The sequence below is a fragment of the Podarcis tiliguerta genome (genome assembly GCF_965153285.1).
Source record: "Podarcis tiliguerta genome assembly, chromosome: 9".
Classification (NCBI taxonomy): Eukaryota; Metazoa; Chordata; class Lepidosauria; order Squamata; family Lacertidae; genus Podarcis; species Podarcis tiliguerta.
In genome coordinates, this window is record NC_139542.1 from 2,919,828 (window position 1) to 2,941,722 (window position 21,895).

Consider the following 21,895-nt stretch of genomic DNA (forward strand, 5'->3'; position numbering starts at 1 on the left):
GGAATTTCCCAGTGATGAAGCCGAAGTTGTATTTGTGATTAGTCTGCTAGAAAGGGACACCAAAGAGGCGATGGAGATCAGAAGGGGCAATGGGGCATCAAACACACAGAGTAAGGAAACAAATATTGGTATGCATTGCAAATAAATACATGAAACAGAAAACAGGCTATGACTGGACCCTTCCATTCTTTATTTTTGTAGCCATCTACGTTTGAGCTTGCAGAATAAGGTCTTTTCAAGGTGTTTTTGAGGGTTGATGCCAAAGAGTCCCATAATCTAGATAGCAGAGTGTGGATTGTGCATTAAAACAGCAGGGTGGGGTGATCTCTTGGTTTTGTGTAGTGATCATGAGATCCAGTTTTGTTCATCTTGAAAGTGTCTTCTTAGAGCCAAGCATCATTCGGCACCTTCTTGCAAATATACTGTGTCATTTGCTCACACTTTAATGCTGCCCAGCAACTTCCGTGGCAATTAAAGGCCATTGCACCACAGTCGTGCTTCGCCGCTCTATTCGGCTCACCCCTTTTCCAGAAGCTGAAAAGAAGAGAAACAGCAGCATTGATCAATCAAGATTGGATGTCTAATTCTTCACCCGCTCCCCTTGCCTACTATCATTAAAAAGATGTTCAGCTCTTTCTCTCTTAACATCCACTCACAAGTGTGATGGATTTTTCTCCCCATATTTTAGAATTCTAACCATGTAAGGGTGGGACGCGGGTGGCGTCGGTCCCAGCTCGGTCCCAGCTCCTGCCCACCTAGCAGTTCGAAAGCACTCTTAAGTGCAAGTAGATAAATAGGTACCGCTTTATAGCGGGAAGGTAAACCGCCTTTCCGTGTGCTGCGCTGGTGCAGGCTCATCAGAGCTGCTTCGTTACGCTGGCCATGTGACCCGGAAGTGTCTGCGGACAGCGCTGGCCCCCGGCCTCTTAAGTGAGTCGGACACGACAGGCCCGTACAGGCAGGAGTACCCTTACCTTTAATCATGTAAGGAAAACAACAACAACAACTATTGGTGTTTCGCAACTTTCTGACTTGTTGCAGGACCTTAGCAGAGTATACGCAGAGTTCACGAAAGCAATCGGTTGCAGGCAGGATGGACGAAGCAGGAATCAGTTACTTGTTACTTATAGGTGTTTATTATGTACAGTGGACTTCAAGTTACTATTTACAGGAACAGAGCACAACGTGGATCTTTAGCTCTCTCACCACATGACTCTTACACTAACACTCAACTCTCAACGCTCTACTAACACATTCCAGTCAATAGGCCATAAATTATTATTCCCATGAGTGAGCTTGACCAATGAGGGAGTTGTCTCCAGGCAGATTTTACTCCTTTACATTGCCTTGGCTGTTGGCCAACTCCTAATTGACTTTGTGTGAAGCTGCACGTATTCAAAATCCCAACGACAACTGTGGATTAAGACTGTCTCTTTTATTTTCACATGAAGTGATTTCTCATAGTAACCTACAAAAAACTGAGGGTGTGACTTTGGAAGGCTCAGTGGTACACACAAGAACTTTCAGTCAATTTAATTTGGGCAGAATCCAATGCAGTACTTCTGCTATTGCCAGGATTTCCATTTCTGCAACGGAACTGTCCCTCTCTCCTCTCCATATGCACCCACATCCTCCTCAGATCTGCTCTGGACCGTTGTGGGTGTTGGAGAAAGAGTGTTGGAAGAGAGATCCTTACTGTCTCATAGCAGTTAGCACAGTAGTGATTGTTCTGAGCATATTAAAACCATGTTAGATTTGCATCCACTTTCATCCACCTCATCTCACATCCATCACCCACCCCATGCATGAGGATAGCAATGACACTATACAGAAACAAACATAGCTATGTCCTCAAATGAATTGCAAAATATAATCTATAACCACAAAGCCATTACAGTGATGCCTCGCAAGACGAAAAGAATCCGTTCCGCGAGTCTCTTCGTTTAGCGGTTTTTTCGTCTTGCAAAGCAACCCTATTAGCGGATTAGCGGATTAGCGCTATTAGCGGTTTAGCGGCTATTAGTGGCTATTAAAGGCTTAAGGGATTAGCGGATTAGCTGCTAAAAGGCTATTAGCAGCTTAGTGCCTTAGAAAAAGGGGATGGGGAGCAGAAAAAAATTGCAAGAATCGCAAGACATTTTTGTCTTGCGAAGCAAGCCCATAGAGAAATTCGTCCTGTGAAGCGCATTGAAAAACAGAAAACCCTTTCGTCTAGCGGGTTTTCCGTCTTGCGAGGCATTCGTCTTGCGGGGCACCACTGTGTAGGGTTGATTGAAATGATATGATATTTCTCACATATATATCTTATCTAAATCTAACATGATGGTTCTAAGTTTACTTTAATCAATTACCCATAGGTGACAAAGGTATCACCCTAGCCTCACTCTTATTGTCGCTTGCATTTTCCAGTGTCCATTGTGTACTGAATCAAGTCCCACTAGGTAAAGATAAAGGTACCCCTGCCCGTACGGGCCAGTCGTGTCCGACTCTAGGGTTGTGCGCCTATCTCACTTAAGAGGCCGGGGGCCAGCGCTGTCCGCAGACACTTCTGGGTCACGTGGCCAGCGTGACAAGCTGCATCTGGCGAGCCAGCGCAGCACACAGAAACGCCGTTTACCTTCCCGCTAGTAAGCGGTCCCTATTTATCTACTTGCACCCGGGGGTGCTTTCGAACTGCTAGGTTGGCAGGTGCTGGGACCGAGCAACGGGAGCGCACCCCGCCGCGGGGATTCGAACCGCCGACCTGACGATCGGCAAGTCCTAGGCGCTGAGGTTTTACCCACAGCACCACCCGCGTCCCACCAAGTCCCACTACACAGCACTAAAATTCTGTGATAAATGTATTCTATAACTCCCTCATTTTTAGCTCTCTGTGAATCTATTAAATTGATATTACTAGTAATGGTGCAGTAGGTGGATTTTTTACTCCCATGAGATGTTTGGGTGAGATCTGCCCTTTGATCAAGTCTAAGATCACAAACAGCAGTGGTTCCCAATTGGTGGTCCACAGACCATCCACCCAGGGGCTCCATGGTGTCATTCACATAACAAAAAATGCTACAGATATATTAAAATGTTCAAAGGTAGTGGCTTTTGAAAAACAATGGGTCTGCAGTACTTAGCTAACTGGGAACCACTGGCATACAGGGTTCTGAGTTCCCAGCTAGTATTATACAACCCCACTGCCCGTTTGTAAAATTTACTCAATGCCTTTGCCAAAAAGGATTAGTGGTTGGTATTGGGTGCATCTCAATAGAGATGTATGTCATTGGATTTTGTTCCAGGAGACCTTGCAAAATTGAAAGCAGCCCTCTGTTAATGCAGTCTTGGTAATAAATGCCAGACCAGTTCTCTGTTCTACTACCAAGCTGTGGGTGAGTGAGATCTTACTCTGACCTTGTACATCCATCCACACAAGCTGAAAAGAGTTGTTAGATACTTAAAGGGAACCATGAAGTGTCTTAAACTGCCAGCTGACAGTGTTGCTCAGCTTTAGGTTCCTGCAAGTCCTTTTGAAGCTGAGCTAATCAGCACAAACCATTTAAAAGCCTGCCTTCAGCCTCTTCCGAACCACCACATTCACTAGGTTAGAGAAGCAGGAAGAGAAGCCTTCCAGTCTCTCCAACCTAGTGAGAAGCAGCAGCCGCTCATCTGGGCAATGATGTGGAGAAGTACATATGTAGATCTTTGGTAGTAGAGAAAATTGCATGGCAAAATATATTTGGAGAGGGAAAGGATCAATTACGTAAACATAATCTGCAACTTCTTGGAATGCATGCCATTAGCAAATATTTCTTCAAAAACTTACGTGATTAAAGCCTCTACTCCTGCCAGCCATCTCCATTTCGCTTTGTTGTCTTTAAAGAGTCCAATCCAAAAAATGTTTCTTCGGTTTTTTACTTGATTCACCACAAAGTGCTGAAATTTTCAGTAGGAAATTTTCAGTAGGAATGAGGAGCAAGGCAGTTCTCTCAAAGTCTTTCTAGACAATGTCCCTTTCTCTGAGCTACTATAGCCCTTTACAAACATCCAACAGGCATAAAACAAACACATTTCAAAAGACACAGGTGTCACCTTTGAAAGCCAAATCCATATTTTTGGAGGAAGCCGTGATCAAAACTATGGTATTCCAAGTATGGTTGCATCAAGCACCAAGAATAATTTTGTACTGAGGATGTGCTATTGTCCCCCTGATCCAAACTATGATGATGCTTATGATGGAATCAAGTAAGCATCCCAAAGAGGAAATATTGCAGTGAAGGGCAACTTCACCTGCCCTCAACGAGACTGGCTATATATGTCCAGTCATGACACAGAGTTAAAATTTCCAGATACTGTAAATGACTGTGCCATAGAACAGTTCATCTTGGAACCATCTAGCGGGACAGTGACCCTGTGTGGCAAATACTCCAATTTCTGTACCCATGTTTGTTTGTTGGTTCCAGAGACACTGGAATCAGTCTGGTTGTGGTATGCTTGATGGGATGAAGATGGGGTCTCACCTATGTCTGTGCCCTGCAGCACCCCAGTAGCCCCTCTGCCTGGGTTAAGGGCTGGGAGATGGATATACCTTGCAAGCTCCTCTAGAGTCATCTCCATGATACTCTCATGCCAGAGGGCTAGGGTGGTGAGAGAAGCTACAAGATTTCCCTCAAGTATCTACTCCTCCTCCTTCAAGACCTCCTTCCTGACTGCCAGCTTCATTCTATTAGAGCTCAGCAGCACCAAGAAACCTTAGTTATTCCCAGATGGTAGCAGCTGTTCCCTGCCCCACCCACCCCTTTTCTTGACTGATGGAGTTGCTGTATTGCCTGCATACAGGTGGATTGTACCTTCTTAAATGGATAGTGATGATAGGAGCCCTTTGACTCAAGGAGATCCCCTACCTTTTCAATACTCGGCTTTGATGCTCACCTGTTCTACTCCTGTTTTCAGAGAAAGTAGCTTGGCGCCTTCCCTCTCACACACTTTTTGGGAATTCATCCATGATTGTGGCTCATGAGAAAACCAATAGTATGCCGTTGCATAAAAAACCCAACCCTCTTTCACATTTTTAGAGATGATGTCTTTGAGTCAGCCAGGTATGGAGGAAGAAGAGAAAAAGAAAACAAGATAAGGAATTTAAGGGGAACCACCTTGTATGCCTGTGCAGATTTCAATTACTTTTGTGAAGTTCATTTCTCTGGCCACATGATAACAAATATTAATCTAGGAAGCTCAGAAATCTTAAAAAAAAAGAACAACATTAACTCATCAACCCATGCTGATGCTGCAGTAACTAGCTGGGTGGGCATAGCTGGAACAGGGAGCGCAGTCAAGAACCTCACCTACTTGTTTCCACCTGGATACTTTGGGCAGCATTAGGGCAGACTTGAAGGATGGAGAGGGGGAGTAGCTGTGGTTTATCAAAATTCTGTTTCTCTCTCTAGGCTGTCCAGCTGCGGAGGTGGGGAGGGCAAACTAGAGTGGGCAACTGGGACAGATGAGGGATTCTGCTGGTTTACCACCTGGTTTTCTGCCCATCAGTCTCCCTGCCTGAGCTGACAGGATGGTTCCAGTGGGCCTCCAAATGCCTCTGGGGGATTTGCCAGCTCATCTGAAAGTGGGTGGTGCTCCTGCCAAGTTTTGGCCAAGCTGTGGAACAACTGAATAAAGATGATGATGATGACGATGACAACGACAATGATACTTTATAATATGCTGCCCATCTAACTGGGTTTTCCTCAGCTACTCTGGGTGAATTCCAACAAAATAAAACACAACTGGAGTCCAAGCATTAAAAACTTCCCTGAACAGATGTCTTCTGAAAGTCAGATAGTTGTTTTTTTCCTTGACATCTTGGCTTGGGCCATTGACACGATTGGTCCTGAGCTCCCTCTCCCGCTTCATTCAGCCTATTTGGCCCCCTGGTATACTGCAGAGGTTAGGGCAAAGAAAGAAGCTGGGAAATGGCTTGAACGTGTGTGGAGGAAAAATCTGGTTGAATGCAATTGAACACTGGTGAGGGCTCATCCTCGAGCCAACCAAGTGGCAGTGAAGGCTACAAAGAAGTGTTGCTTAGCTTCCTCCATTGTGCCATGCAGCAGAGCTTTCCTGGGTAGAGTAGGGCCTGCTACAGTCTGGCCTGAAGGAGATGGTAGAACTGAAAGCAGCTTTCTATGATTTGTTTGCAAAGTATTTTGAGGATAAAATTGACCCTTCATGACCCTTCTGTTACAGCAGATAAATCTTAAAGGGTGTCCAGAGCAGAGGCAGTGGTAAAATCACTCCTTAAGAAACCCAGCCTGGTGGGCAGAATATAAATAAATTGTTGTTGTTGTTGTTGTTGTTGTTGTTATTCCCTGGGCTCAGAAAAATCTAAGTAACAGTCCATCAGTTGCTAATCTCACCTTCCTGGGCAAGGTTCTTGAGTGGGTGGTCGTGGACCAGATCCAGGTGCTCTTGGAGGAAACTGATTTTCTAGATCCATTTCAATCAGGGTTTAGGTCTGGTTTTGGCATAATGTCTTTAAAGGCAATCATATTTCCCAAGGTCAAAGAAAAAGAGGGGAAATGGCATTATACAACTTCCACAAAATGTGTGTTTTCGTGCTGACTATCCTTCGCTTGTTTTTATGCACAAGTGATGCAATTTGCATTCGTTCCCCGTCTCTGCTTTCGTATCTAAAGCTTTATAAGCTATTTTATAATCACTTTACCTATTATTGTATTCAATGCTCTGTGCTTGCCTGAATTTGAATATGGACTAAGGATTCTGAGCCCCTGTGTTCTGACTCAATACATGCTATCCAGTCGCGCCATTCCTTTCTTCCATACAAGGCTGCAATCGTGGAGGACCTGCACTGGCTTTTGGACAAGAAATCTCCTTGGATCTGGGGCCATGCTCAAAAGGCTGCTTTCAATGCTGTCAAACAGCTGCTCTCCCCTGAAAGAGTCCTTACCAATTTTGATGAGACCAAGCTTGTTGTGCTTGCCTGTCACACCTCCCCATATGGAACTGGCGCAGTCCTCAGCCACCAGTAGCCAGATGGGTGATAGGCCCCCAATGCATTCTACTCCAGAACTTTGTCATCTACGGAATGCAATTATGTCCAGATTGACAAGGAAGCCCTTGCTATCGTAGCAGAAGTAAAGAAGTTCCATGACTACATCTGGTAAAAGTGCCCAGGAGTGCCAAGGAGTGTGGTGGAGTCTCCTTCTTTGGAGGTCTTTAAGCAGAGGCTTGACAACCATATGTCAGGAGTGCTCTGATGGTGTTTCCTGCTTGGCAGGGGGTTGGACTCGATGACCCTTGTGGTCTCTTCCAACTCTATGATTCTATGATTCTATGATTCTATCTATGGCCACCACTTCATTATCATAACTGACCACATGCCTCTGCTGGTGCTTTTTGCTGCTGATTAGAAGACACCCCAGGTCCATCTTTCTCAGGGCATATGTGCTGCACAACATTCCTGGCAAGAGCCTGGGCCACGCAGATGCCCTAAGCTACCTGCCATTACCAGACATAGACATTGACCCGTCCCCAGCCCACAGTGTGATGCTGCTGGAGACTCTGCCCCAGCTGCCGCTCCATGCCATGGATGTCACCACACACTCGTGTGTCCATCTCCTGTGTCCTCAACTGGATGTGGAGGGGGTGCCCAGCAGATCACCTTGATGCAGAATTCTCCCCATTTGTCTCCCAGCAACATGAGCTGTCAGTTCACAAGGGATGCTTTCTGTGGGGAAACTGGGTCATGATCCCTGCTAAGCTGTGGACCAGAGTGCTGGAGGCTCTCCATGTCAGTCACCCAGGCATTGTCCATATGGAAGCTCTGGCCAGTAGCTACATCTGGTGGCCAGGCAGTAATGCAGCAGTAGAAGAGTGGGTCCAGCATTGCCAGGCCTGACAAGAGTCCTGACCATCCATGCCTCGGGCCCCAATCCAAAGGTAGGAGATCACACTCACACCATGGTCAAGTCTCCACATCAATTTTGCTGGTTCATGCCAAGGTCAGACATTCTTGATCATTGTGGACTCCTTGTCAAAGTGGCTCGAGGTGGTGCCCGTCTCAGCAATGACCTCCAGGATCGTCATCTGGGCCCTGCTGTGGGTCTTTTTTCATCCTACACGGCCTGCCAGGCACCATCATGTCAGATCATGGAGTACAGTTCATGTCAGCCAAGTTCCAGAAGTTCATGGCCAACAAGCTAATCCGCCATGTCACAGCAGCACCATTCCACCCATCAACGAATGGACAGGCTTAGAGAATGGTGAGGACCACCAAGGAATCCCTCACGCAGATTGCCCAGGGGGACTGGAACAAGAGCCTAGTTGATTTCCTGCTGCAGCAGCACATCAAAGCCTGCATTGCCACAGGTTGAAGCCCAGCAGAGCTCCTTATAAACCAGAAGCTGGCATCACTCCTGGATTGGCTGCACCCCAATCTTTCATCTGATTGGCCTCCTAGCCAAGGGGCTCCAGCGGTCCCCAGGTCCTTCACACCTGATGACCCTGTCTATATCTCGAACTATGGGGATCACCCTGCCTTTATCTCCACTGCTGTTACCAGGGAGACAAGTTTGCTACACCGGATGTTGAGGTCCACTGCCGGCATGTGGACCAAATACGTTGACGCCTGTCCAATGCCCCAGGGCCAGCCACTGCTACCATGCTAGAACACAAGGTGAATGATCAGCCTGACTCAGAAGCTGATGTACCTGATGAGAACCTGCAGCCCACTGTAGAGCTGAGGAATGGGGCCCCAACACTGCAACACCAAACAGTGTGGAGGCAATGACACCAGTGTCACCCATGACACCAGCTCCAGCTCCATCAGGATCCTCAACAACCCAAGGGGATGAGCTTCACCCATCTCAGTGGGTGAGGTACTGCCCACACCACTTTGATGAATATTTGTGTTGACAGGGATGAGTGTTCATGTCTAAGGGAGAAGGGTGTTATGTATTCACTGGTCTGTGTTTTCCTGAGCTTGAGTCCGGACTAAGGATTCTGAGCAGCTGTGTTCTGATTTGATAAATGATATCCAATCATAGAATATTTCAGAACTCATTCCCCTTCTCTGCTTTTTCATAAAAAGCTTTATAAACATCAATATAACCTCTTTACCTATAAAGCAAGTGTTCCCAGTGAAGGAAAGCCCACCTTAGAGACCTGTGCAGATAAATGGAGGATCCTATCCTGACCTAGGTTTGGCCGTCTGGGTACTTGCTGTGGCACCAAAACAGGCCTGTGGGTAGAGTGAGAGTTGCTATGGTCTGCAGGTATTTTATCCCACATGCCAATGAGCCAATTCACTATGTGAGGGGGCTTGAGGGCTTCTTTCTGATGATGGGCTTGTGAAACTGGACAGAGATTTTGCTGTTGCACCAACCACCCCACTGCCCAGCAGTCTCTCTGACCAAGTTGTCAGAGGTTGCCTCAGATGTGCTGTTCAAGAATCTCTCTTCCATGGATGAATATAGTAAAGGACGGGTCTTTTAGCTGACCTGAAAAGGAGGACAGCTCTCTGCTCTGGCTCTAAGAGTTTTCAGCTAGAGGAGGGGCTTTCAGCTGGGGCAGAATCAGGGCAGGATCCCACTGCACTACAATTCTTCAGCATCATAGGGTAGCTTACCAATTTCCTTTTGCAGTTGATCATTTCTGTTGGCAAAATACCGCACTTGCTCTGATAAGTTTTGAACTACAGCGAGTATTTGGAAGTCTAAAAGATTTGAAACAGTTTAAGGCAGGAGTATCTGAAATAACAATCTGCAAATATTAAGAAACCATTTCCAAACATTTTAAAGCACTTTAGCCTGAAACAAGAAACAGAGCTCCAGGATGGGGTTCTTATGAATATGAGGACAGACTTGATTCTCCGTGGCTGAGATCACCAATGAAAAGCTTCTGAAGAATCCTGCAGCTGGATCAGACCAAAGACCCATGCAATCCACTATCCTATTCTCATATTGAAAGTGGCTCATGAAGTATCTCTAATGTTCCCCTCCTTTGTCCTCCTTTTCTGCTGGGAATCACAGGGTCACAAAACAATTCCCCACTGACTCACACAGTAAAGCCAAATATGCAAAGATTACTTTACAGTTTTCTATTATACTTTCTGAAATCTAAGAAAATACAGGCACCCAAACTCTTTTCCTGATGAATATTGGGTTGCATCCCACATAGTTATAAAGAGGGCGTTCTGTAAGCTCAGGAATTTCTCCTGGTGCAATGCAATCTTCAGCCTCTTTACCCTCCATTATGTTCTGAAGTTTCTCCCCACCCTGGAGTGCAGTTTTGGTGATGGCATGCAGGGATAAGTGGGGGCAAAGTTCCCTTGCGCTAGTGCTAAAATCTAGCACTAGCACAAACATTGTGAATTAACAGTGTGATGGGGAAGGACAGCATTTCTAGTGGGGAGATGTGAGAATCACAACCACCTGCTTTTCTTTATGCTGAGCAATGAAACCGTGATAAACTCTATTGGGTGATGAGTTTCACTGAATGTTTTGCTCACACAATATGAATCCCAAAGGGAACTACAGGAATTGAAGTCCGTTTAAATTAAACATGTTCTAGCAAAAGTGAGGATTTGTATATAAAATGCTTACCATCCTTGTCCTTATAGGTTGAATCAATCCCAACAACAATGCTTCGAATCATTCCCATTCCCACTTGAAAATCAGCTCTTTTTTTTAATTCCTTCTGATCTAAGGAGGAGGTAGGTGGAAAAGAAATGAAGAAATTCTGTTCTAGCTTACTAGTCTGGTGACATGGGGGAGGGGGATACTTGGTTTCAAACTGCTTTTTAACATTGAATTTTAAATGCTGACTTGTAACGTGCCCTGGGAGCTTAGGGAGAAGAGTGAATAAAAAATCAAATCAACAAAAACATGAATATGACTTCGATTAATATTTTCTCCTCTCAAGCCTTAAATTGATCTTTCCTGTCCCTTGGTTGTGGCTGCCCTGGTGCTCTGAAGTCCTCTTTCCATTTTGCCTTTTGCTTCTGTCATCAGATGGTTGGCCTTCCTTTGAAAGCTTTAGATTTTTTGGTGTCTAGATACACCTGTCCTCTTTGTCCTAGAGACTTGCATTTGCCAAGCTGCCTCATGCCCTGCCGTTTGCTTAAAATATGTAAAGTCTTGGATCATTTGGTTCCCTCCCCCTGAGCTTTGCTTACTTTGGAGTGCCATTTAAAAATGAACTAGGTTTACAAATAGGTGTTCATTTATCCAGTGCTATTTTTCTGGAGAAAGAGGTGCCAAACTCACCTTGAATATCTCCCTTGTTCTCTTAGATTAGCAACAGAGCCCACCTGAGAGGGCCTGGAACTGAATCCTGATGAATTCCAGTGGAAAAAAGCCTTGCATATATCTTGATATTTAGGTAGGCTCTGGACCCACCCACTTTGGCCATGGCCTTATCCTCTGCAGCCTGTTTTCCCCAAGCACTTTCCTTCAGGGGACTGGAGCCCTAGCAGAGGGCAGGCTGGCGAGGATCAGGAATGGGGGGTCTTCCAAAGCAAATGAGGATTAGTTGGGAAAGGAGCAGAGAATGGCAACTGGGAAAGGGAATTGCCCAGGGTGTCCCAGGGACTTGTGTTATCCTGTGCTTCTGTTCCAAGTGCTGGAACTCACTTATTCAGGGAGAACAAAACAGTGCCATTGCTCTCAATGTTGACAGCTGTAACTCACCCCCAGAAATCAAAGAGAGATGAAAGGGTAAATGGAAGGTGGATCCTGCCATCTCTTTTTGGAAATGCTATTGACATTTAAGCAAAGCACGTGACAATAGTTGCAAAGTATGCTAATTATGTACTTACATAGAAGGAAAAGCAGCAGTGTCATGGCAATAAGGATGAAAATCTCAAGTACAATAAATCTTTCACCCGTTGGAGATTTTAAGAAGGTAACCATGTCCTGAAAAGTAGATGCTTGAAGAAAGAAAATTCTGATTTAGCCATCAGTAGCCAACAGTGTCCTCGAAGCTACCAGCATGAGTTTGACCAAACTGTGGGAGGCAGTGGGAGACAGGAGTGCCTGGTGTGCTCTGGTCCATGGGTCACGAAGAGTCATACAGAACTCAACAACTAAATAGCAACAAGTCAACATACCATTGCCACTCCAGGAAAAAGGGTTTCCATATGCTGTGGCAGCCATCAGCCAGAGACGGTCAACTGTTCAAGGGGTGGTTATCTGGTTGGTTGAGCAGGTGGAGGAAGCAAGGGGGGATACCTTGCTGCTTGAGGAAGATTTTCTGACCAATGTCTGGATCAGAAGACAGTAGCCTTTGATACTAAAGGACTTTCTGCTCCCCAAACAAATGACAAGATTCTCCCTCTGTACACATAATGCCACATACAGAAGCTGGGCTGGACTGGCCATTGGCTGATATTTCGATGCTGCTGATGGGGCAGCAGACTAACTGAGGAGGTGCAGTGCAGCTTGTGTGGTCTACCCATCTCTGCCCACCACAGCACCTGCTACCTGAGGCAACTGCCTCATTCTGCCTAATGGTGGTGCCATTCCTGGCTGCACACAGTAAAGGAACACCACAGCCAGCAGCAAAGAGTGGGCTGAATCCTGGGGTTTCTATGGGGCTTCGTGGATCTCTGGCACCCAAAGAGCTGTGTGTGCTTTTCTCTGCACTCCTCCCTAGCACAACCTGACTGGTTCAACTCTCTGCCTGCCTCTCCATCAACTTCCCTTTCCCATGCATTCCTCTACTTTATGAGAAACCTCATCCAATATGACTGTGCTGTATACAGACCACGAGTTTCTTTTGCTGCTGCCGAATCCTTTCTGGATGCTTCATCAATTCCGGACTTTTCCATCCTCTCAGTTGCATCTGTGAAACAATAAGCTATTATAACGACTATGAACACATTGGTTGGATGGTGGGTGTTTTCCCTTCCAAGCTCAGAGTATTAGTCTCTTGTCAAGCATGGAAGCTCACAAAATTTGCTTTTGTTGTCCTGCACTTAATCTCCCTATTACAGGAGCATAATTTTTAAAATAGATGCACATCTACAAATGTCAAGGATTTCATCGGTACAAAGTTGAAATGGACAACAACATCAGGCCAAAAATATGTCTCAATGAAGCATTTCCAACAATAAACTTTGGCGTCTAGCAGTATTAGACAATCATTTCCTGTAAAGACAATATAACTGAAATGTCTTTCTTTATCTTTTGCTGGATCAGTCTCCATCTTATACTAAAAAGATGTTCCATATGGATTCAAAGGTACTGAACAATGTTTTAGATAATATAGCATTCTCTCTCTCTCCCTCCACATTTTTATTAGTTTTTTATTAGTTTTTTAAACATATCATTTCCAACAATCATTTAACACAAATTCTTATCTTATACAAAGTTTTAGACTTCCATCTACAACCTCTGATGATTTTCTGTTCTTTATCACTTGTTCTGCATTTCTTAATTTCTCTATTACTCTTAATTATCATTAACTAATAATTCTTTTCATAGTTTTTCTTGCAGTATTTCAAATAATCCTCCTTACAGAACTTCTTGCAATCCTACAAGCATAATCTGTTCATTACTGTTAGGTTTCCAAGGGGTTGCTTGTGTGCAAGTAGGCAAATCTCTCCCTGGCTGGCTGCTAATGTCAACTTTATCTGTCTGGAGAGCCACTCACCCGTGGCTGACTCAATCGCTGGCAGAATCCGTGAGTGGGCGTTTCTTAAAGCCCTATACGGCCTAGGACCCTCGTACCTACGGGACCGCCTCTCCTGGTATGTCCCACAGAAGATCTTACGGTGTGCAAATAAAAATATCCTGAAGATCCCAGGCCACAGAGAGGTTAGGCTGGCCTCAACTAGAGCCAGGGCCTTCTCGGCCGCAGCTCCAATCTGGTGGAACACTCTGTCACAAGAGACCAGGGCCCTGCAGGACTTGACATCTTTCCGCAGGGCCTGTAAGACAGAGCTGTTCCACCAGGCCTTTGGTCAGGGCGCAGCCTGACCCCCTCCTCTGGCAATCTGCACAGAATCTTGCTTAATGGTTGCCATCAATTTGATTTTGATTAATTTTTATAGTGAAAGGTTTTTAGAATGTTGGATTGTTTTGATTGTTGTTAGCCGCCCTGAGCCCAGCTTTGGCTGGGGAGGGCGGGGTATAAATAACATTTTTTATTATTATTATTATTATTATTATTATTATTATTATTATTATTATTAAACTTCTTCCAGCAAAGAAGCTCCTTGACGCCCAGTCTCCGCCTTCCCTCTCTGCGCGAAAGCCTTCTGCTCAGAGAGGGTGTGGGCAGCGGAGGACCCCTTCCTTCCCCGCTTGTCCCAGGCAAGGAGTCGTGGGACCGCCTCGCCACATCTGACTCCTGCACCCCCTCTCCCCTGGAGCTGCGTTTATTCTCTTCCCCAGAAGAGGAGCTGCTTCTCCCAATCCCTGGAGGCTCTCTATAATCCCTCTGGCTTTTGCTCTCTCCCTCCAGCCCTGATGGCAGTTCCCTGACAATTACAATCGCTTTTCAAATAATTCATATATTTACTGATAATATAGCATTCTCATTTGCATTCTATTCTTCTCTAAGCTCCTGGATATCTAGTTTATAGGACTTCAGTAAGCATTTGCAAACAACAGTTATGAACTGATGTTAAGAGGAGCAGCCAATTAAATTACAGTAATTTTTCCTTTCTTCAGCTGTGGACATCAATAATATTGTATTATCCTTTACTTATTGCCTAATTTTTAATAAGTTACCATGTATATATTCCCAAACTGTTCCCTCATCCCCTAGTTGTCTATGGAGATCATCTGTTAGGGCAACCAGAGCTGTTTCAGTCCTGAAACCAGGACGGAACCCAGACTGAAATGGATCTAAAGCCAATGTTTCCTCCAGAAACCTACCAAGCTGTTCAGCAACCACTCTCTCAATTACCTTACCCAGACATGGAGGATTTGAAACTGGGCGGTAATTGGATAGATCTAAAGGATCTAGCGAAGTTTTCTTTAAGAGCAGACATACCACTGCTTCCTTCAGCTCCCCTGGGAATGTCCCCATGCCAAGGGACAAATTGATAATTTCAACCAGGGGGATCCGGGCGACACCTGGGCATGCCCTAATCAGCCAATGAAACACTGGGTGAAAGATTTTGGGTATAATATACAACTTGCAGCATGGGAGAACTTAGGGAATTGGAATTTAAAATTCACAGCATGTTGCACGCTGAAAGGAAATTATATGAAAAGTGCGAGATTGGCTCCATTATTACCAAATAATGGAGGCATACAATTTGGACAAAAAAGTTGGTTTCCAGGTGGAAAAATCAAAATTGGAAACAGAATTGTTAGATCCAAAGACTAAGAATTTGTCAAGAATGTATAATTTGCTGTTGAAATGGAACACTCAGGATGAAATGGTGAAATCTGCTATGATTAAATGGGCACAAGATGTTGTTGGACATAACATAATGATGGCTGACTGGGAACAGTTATGGACCACAGGTATGAAATTTACGGCATGTTAAAAGATTTTTGGAATGAACTTATATGGCTTTAGTAGAAATGTTATAAGGATTTAAGTATAAATAGATTAATGGAATTTTAAAGGTAAAATAAGGTTAGAATGTGTTAGGATAATTATAGGACAGATAACAGAGGAATATGGAAAGGAATTGCTGAAACATTTGACAGAAGTGGAATACAAAAGGTGTGAGGAGGTCGGTGAAAGAAGTGAATGAAAGATAAGATACTGAAATTGTTTGACTGTTTTAAATTGTGTTTGGTTTTGTTAGTTTAATGTGTCTAGTGTTATGTAGTGTTTTTATATTGTATTGTATTGTCTTTTTCTTTTTCTCTCTTTCTTTTTCCTGTTTTTATTTGGTTTTGTAGTGTGTAAATTGTTCAAAAAGCAATAAATATTATTTAAAAAAAAGGAAATTATATGAAAATGATATATCGTTGGTATTTAACTCCCAGTCAATTAGCAAAAATGTATAAAACAGGGTCAAATATATGTTGGAAATATAAGGAAAAAGAAGGCACCTTTTATCAAATGTGGTGGACATGTAAGGTAGTAAAAGAATTTTGGGAAATGATATTTAATAAATTGGGGGGAAAGTTTAATTCCCCCCCCTAAAAAACCTCAAATACTTTCTGTTAGGAATTCCAGGCGCTGAAATCCCAAAGGAGCAGAAAAGACTATGTACATGACCATGGCTGCGAGGATGTTATTGGCCCAGAGATGGAAAGAAGATGAATTCCCTACCAGAGAAGAATGGCAGATAAAGTTGGTGGATTATGCCGAAATGGCAAAAAAGAATCAGAAATCAGGAAAATTTGAAGGAATGGGGAAAGTTTATAATCTATCTTTAAAACCATTGGAAACAGCTAAAATTCTTAGTGCGGTTGGAATACCACTTGTAGTTTAATGGGGAATTTTGGACATAATAGAAATGTAAAAGATTTGGATTATTATAAACGATGCAGGAGGAAATGACTAAAAATCGGACCCATAAAGGGGAGGAGGGAAGTCCAGGGGATTCTTTGGAATCTTGTTTTTGTACTGTATGTTGATATGTGATTGTAAAATTTTACTTTGAAAAACCAAATAAATAAATTTACAAAAGAAACAGAAAAAAGACTTTGGAGACCACAAGCTGGACATGGAAAAGAAGCAGACAGAACCTGTGCATTTCCCATGCATTCCCTCTACTTTATGAGAAACCTCATCCCATATGACTGTGCAGTATACAGACCATCAGTTATAGTTGCTGATGGTGCTGCTGCCGATAGTGTTGTAGGCTCTGCGGGCGCTGGCTCTGCGGGCGCTGGCTGCTCCATCCTCTCAGTTGTGTTTAGGAAACAACAAGCTAGAATAAGACAACAACAAATGGAGAATAAGATTATGAGCACATTAGGTAGAAATGGCATCAGTATTAGACCATCCATTCCCGTAAAGACGTTGTTGAGTCCAATATACAGTATTTTTCACTCTATAAATCCAATTGAGTCTAGCAAGACTTTGGACACCACAAGTTGGACCTGGAAAAGAAGTGTTACCCAGGCTCTCCAAGTGTGCCATTTTGTTTTCTTTTTGCAACGACCCAGCTTGACATCTGATGCTGTGGCTTAAAGAAAGGACTGTTGTCTAATCCCATTTCAAAGCCATCTGATCTAGCAGCCCTTGATATGCAAGTAAATGGGTTTCCCAAAGACTTATATTTTCTGGATCATGCTCTAGATCTGGATTTACAAACTGGGCCCATGAATCAGAGCAGGGCACCTGTATTGCCAGGGAATAAAACACAATGTGATGCTCCTGGTTTGCAATGTAGCTGGAGCTTTAATATAAGGAACCTGGCTGTTGGAGAAGAAGTGAAAGGAACTTCATGGCTTGGCCAGCTATCAAACACCTGCCTGCATGGGGGAAGGAAGGAGGAAGCAGTTGACTGGGAACAAGGAAAGTAACCTTACAGTGACTGAATTGCCCAGATAAAGAATGCAAATGAAGGCTCACGCCCACATGTGTCGACTCCCAGGCCAGATCAAAGGATGGGAATGGAATTACATCATGAATTACATCTGTTGCCAGCTTGGCATGAGACCTACGCTACAGACTACCATATTTTTCCGTCTATAAGATGCCCCCATGTATAAGACACCCCCTATTTTGGGGGACTCCAAATTAACAAAACACCCCTCAGCACAACCCATGTATAAAACGAGCCCCAATTTTAAACCTAAATTTTTAGCTAAAAAACCCTAGTCTTATACAAGGAAAAATACGACATATAAGGGCCAGAAGCTGAAGGAGACAGGGAGATCTTGATACATTGTTCTATGCTCCATTCCAGAATGTGAAGAGAACGACCATCTATCAGTCTGAAGTATCCCAGATAAGCCTTCCAGATCTCCATCCGCTGGAGAGACATGAAGAACTACACCTATTCTATCAGTTTTGTTGTTGTTGTTGCCTCTGAGATATTTTGCTTATTGGTTATATTGCTAGCTTTGTAGTTTATTCCAGTTGCTGTTGGCTTTATATTAGACTGCATTCCAGGTTGCTGATCAATTTCTTTCCTGATGTTTACCAATTAATAAGAGTTTGTCTCTACCTAAGAGTATGTCAGTTCTCTGTCCAGTGGAATCTAAAGAACCTCTTGCTTGCCTGGTGGTTGCTATTGGCCAAACAGCCAGTGGGGGACGCTGGCAAGACAGCACCTTTGCACATCCTTATAATGTACCACCACTCAGTTTCATTGGATGACCCTGAGGTCTAGTATTTAAAAGAGAAAAACCATCTGTAGTTTATAAATGCTCCCTATCATTTTCCCTCTTGGTGACCTTTGGCCCTTGAATGAGTCCCTGCAAATATCATAGCTTGTAAGGAAAGCGTTCCACCCATCAGACCTCTTTCTGTTTGGATACCTTTTTGCCATGGAACAATCTTTTCCATAATTTCTTCCTAAGGGTTTTTCATCCTCCCACTGGCTAAGAACCACCTCCCTTGTGATGTCAGGCATTCCAGAACTCCTCCCATTTAGGCCATACCATTTCCCGATTGGCTGCTGATCACATCCAATCAGCATTCCACATAAAGCATAAACCTAGGAAAATGTTGGTTTCAGATTTGATACACTATTTCCCCCCCCCAAAAAAAAGTTATTAGTTTTATTTTTTATTTAGGTTGGGTACATACTTTACCTTCAGAGCATATCCCCCAGAAGAATCCTTACTCCTCATAAACTCTGCTAGTAATATTGGAAAGCTTTCTATCTCAACACTTGTACCAGGAAATATGTCAAAGTGCATTAGTGTAAATCTTCATTTGCAAAGTTAAAGCACAAAGACAAGGAACAGAAACATTCAAATTTCAACATTTTTGGTCTACATTTAATGAATGTGTCATCATCAAAACATACATGTCACCAGTGCTATTTTTCCAGAAAAAAGGGTACCAGAACTGACCATGAACACCTCCCTTGCTCTCTCACAATGGTGTCCACCTGAGAGGTGTCAGAACTGAGTTCCAGTGAGTTCCAGATGCAAAAAAGCCCTGCATGCAACTGACCTTCAACCAATGGCAACTCATCAAGAACTGTACTTGGAAAGAAAGCTAGATCTGCACAAACTCTGAATTGGACTCTGATAAGCTTCATATGCTAGAAACCCCTCATAACTATGTACACAGAAACATGAAACAAAAGATTGAGGCCGACTGTGCTTCTGCCTTCTCTGAAGCTAACACATTCTTGTTCTTCTGTTGCTCAAAATAATTTCATTCTGAATTGAAAGCTCAGTCCTTGAGGGAACTCCCAACACGCTGGGTTTTCACAAAGCATCTGCTAGGAATTTGTAGTTTTTCCTTTTATTTAGGAGTCTAGTTGGGATTTCCTTCACTTGTAATCCTTTGTAATCCTTTGGATGTCAGTCTGTAGGTTGTTCTGAGTTTGCAAAATCTTGCCCTGTATGGTTCTTGTAGAGAATTTAACTAAGCAATCTCCTGGAACTTTCCTTGCTCTTGCAGATGCTGATTTAGTGCTGTGTGCCCACTCAATTTGTTTCCCCATCTCATCTTCCTTGGTATCCAGAAATTTCTCCAATTCTTTAATCAGCGGTTGTTAAAAACCTTCCTCTCTTTATTCTGGAATCAATCAACATCTCAAATACATTTCCTTGTGCTGCATCTCTTGGAGAGCGACCGGTTCATCCAGTATTTCTGTGTTCTGCTGTATTCCAGTCACCTGTTCTTGGGTTTATGTGATTTGTTCCTGCATCTAGAATAGAATCATAGAGTTGGAAGAGACCACAAGGGCCATCGAGTCCAACCCCCTGCCAAGCAGGAAACACTTGATTTCATGTCTCTGATTTCATTGACCAGTAGTGTGTTGTTGTTTTTTCAGTTTCTTCCAGAGAGCTAGGTCTTTAAAACAGATCACTTATTTCTTTGGAGCAATCCCTTAAATCCCTTGCAACTTCTGCAAGTGTTGCTGGCTTAGTGATACTCTCATTACTGTCAAAATATCACTTAAATCTCCTTCTTGATGAAGTTGGCTTTTTATATCCTGTTACTGTCATTTTGTACATTTACCCCTGTGTGTCAGTGTTGTATTATTTATACTTCAATTTATCTCACAATTCCAAGCGCTTGTTGCTAGTTTCCCACCATTTGATGCCGCTGTTGTATTATTTATAGCTCACTCACTGGATCATCCCCTTGTTGTGGTGAGTGGGCTTATAATTCCTATGACCCTTGTGAGTGAAGCTGTTGGGAGTCTCATACTCCCAGCAGGGTCACCAAGGCGGTAAGGTCAAAGGAGAGGAGCTAGAGAAAGAATGATCCAAGAAGTTCACAATGGCAAGACAGGTGGACGATAACAACTGGTATGTTACAGTGGCTGTGAAGGGTAGATTTGAACAATTTGGGGCAATTAAAATGTTAAATGTTAAATAAACCTTGTGGATGGAGGAGTGTTAATGTATATAAAATTGTACATATGGTTGATTTGAATAAGCTATTATTGATTATGTAAACCCAATGTATCAGCCACCTGGGGGGTTTCACTGTGTTTTGGTTGTTGGTAAAAAATAAATTTTTTAAACATTAAAATAATAATAATAATAATAATAATAATAATAATAATAATAATACAATGGCTGTGAAGGCAGATGAAGGCTTGAGCAGATAAGAATCAACCAGTCATCATGATACTCTTGCCATCAGAATAGAGCCTTACTGCGAAGACTGTGCATTGGTCAGGGTGCTCTGATCTATACACATAAAACAAATTCACGCACAGGTGTCTTCCAAAACCCCATCTCAAACCCCAACCCAAAAAATTCCATGGCAATCAACAAATGGTAACGGGGGCGGGACCATGAAATCTGGAAGCCCCGAATGCTTTTTTTAGATCTTTCCCCTCCTTTCCCCTATATGGAATTTTATTTTTCAATGAATCTGTCAGTAATTTAGTTATTTGGTTTTCTAAGGAATTTCCTTTGAAATGATTATATTCTGTTCTATTTGTAATCTTTTTTGGTAATTCGTTTGTAATATTGCGTCTTTTATCGCACGTGAATTGAAAACTACCAGGCAATCTCTTGGTAGTGTTTTGGTTTTTGCAAAACTTGATTTTATCTTAAACATTTTATCTTTCAAATTCTCCAAAAATTCTTCCTGAATCCCTTTCCATTCTGTCAACTCCATGATTAATTTAAGTCTTATATCTTCTTATGATTCTTCTGGAATTCCCCGGAAGCCAAAATTTGTTCCTTCTGGCGCATTTCTAGAACAGCTATTGCATCCTCCGGTTCAGCCTCTGAATCGGATTCCCAGGCCATCACATTCTGCCATCCTTGTGGTATTAAGACACTTGCTGCCATTGTTGCATACATAAAAATGTTTTTTAATTTCCTTGGCAGGTCTTTTCCTACAATCCCTAACGAGAAAGCTTCAGGCTTTTTTACAAATGTTAATTGGAACATTTTCTTCAACTCATTATATATCATTTCTCTTAAAAAAAATTTTTTTTACTACACTCCCACCACATGTGATAAAAAGTCCCTTCTTTTCCCTTAAATTTCCAACACAGATTTGAACCAGTTTTATACGGTGTTATATACCATCTGTACATCATTTTCATATAGTTTTCTTTCAGCAAAGAACAATATGTGAATTTTAAATCAATTTCCCATAACCTTTCCCAATCTTCCAACATGATGTTAGGGCCTATATCTTGTGCCCATTTAATCATAACTGATTTCACCTCTTCATCTCCCATTCTAGCAGGATGCTATATGCACCTTTTAACAGTTTTACTTTCCCTTCTACCACTTCCTTTTGACATCTGGATGTTGTATAGCTAAATCCTTTCTTGTTGTCTTCTTTATATGTTTCGTGTAATTGTCGATAATGTAACCAACTCTGA

At 43.1% G+C, this 21,895-nt stretch overlaps 1 protein-coding gene across 1 annotated transcript; it reads right to left on the reverse strand.

The window, feature by feature from the left end:
- Positions 1–167: 167 nt before the first annotated feature.
- Positions 168–18,331, reverse strand: LOC310657668 (uncharacterized protein). The gene is made up of 9 exons (XM_083398722.1): positions 18,189–18,331; positions 16,724–16,837; positions 12,757–12,834; positions 11,810–11,920; positions 10,596–10,694; positions 9,620–9,706; positions 4,915–5,066; positions 3,809–3,918; positions 168–534 (listed from the first exon to the last, which is right to left on the reverse strand). The coding sequence occupies exons 1-9, from the start codon at positions 18,196–18,198 to the stop codon at positions 384–386; spliced, it is 912 nt and encodes a 303-aa protein (XP_083254848.1). The 5' UTR covers positions 18,199–18,331; the 3' UTR covers positions 168–383.
- Between the last annotated feature and the right edge of the window lie 3,564 nt (positions 18,332–21,895).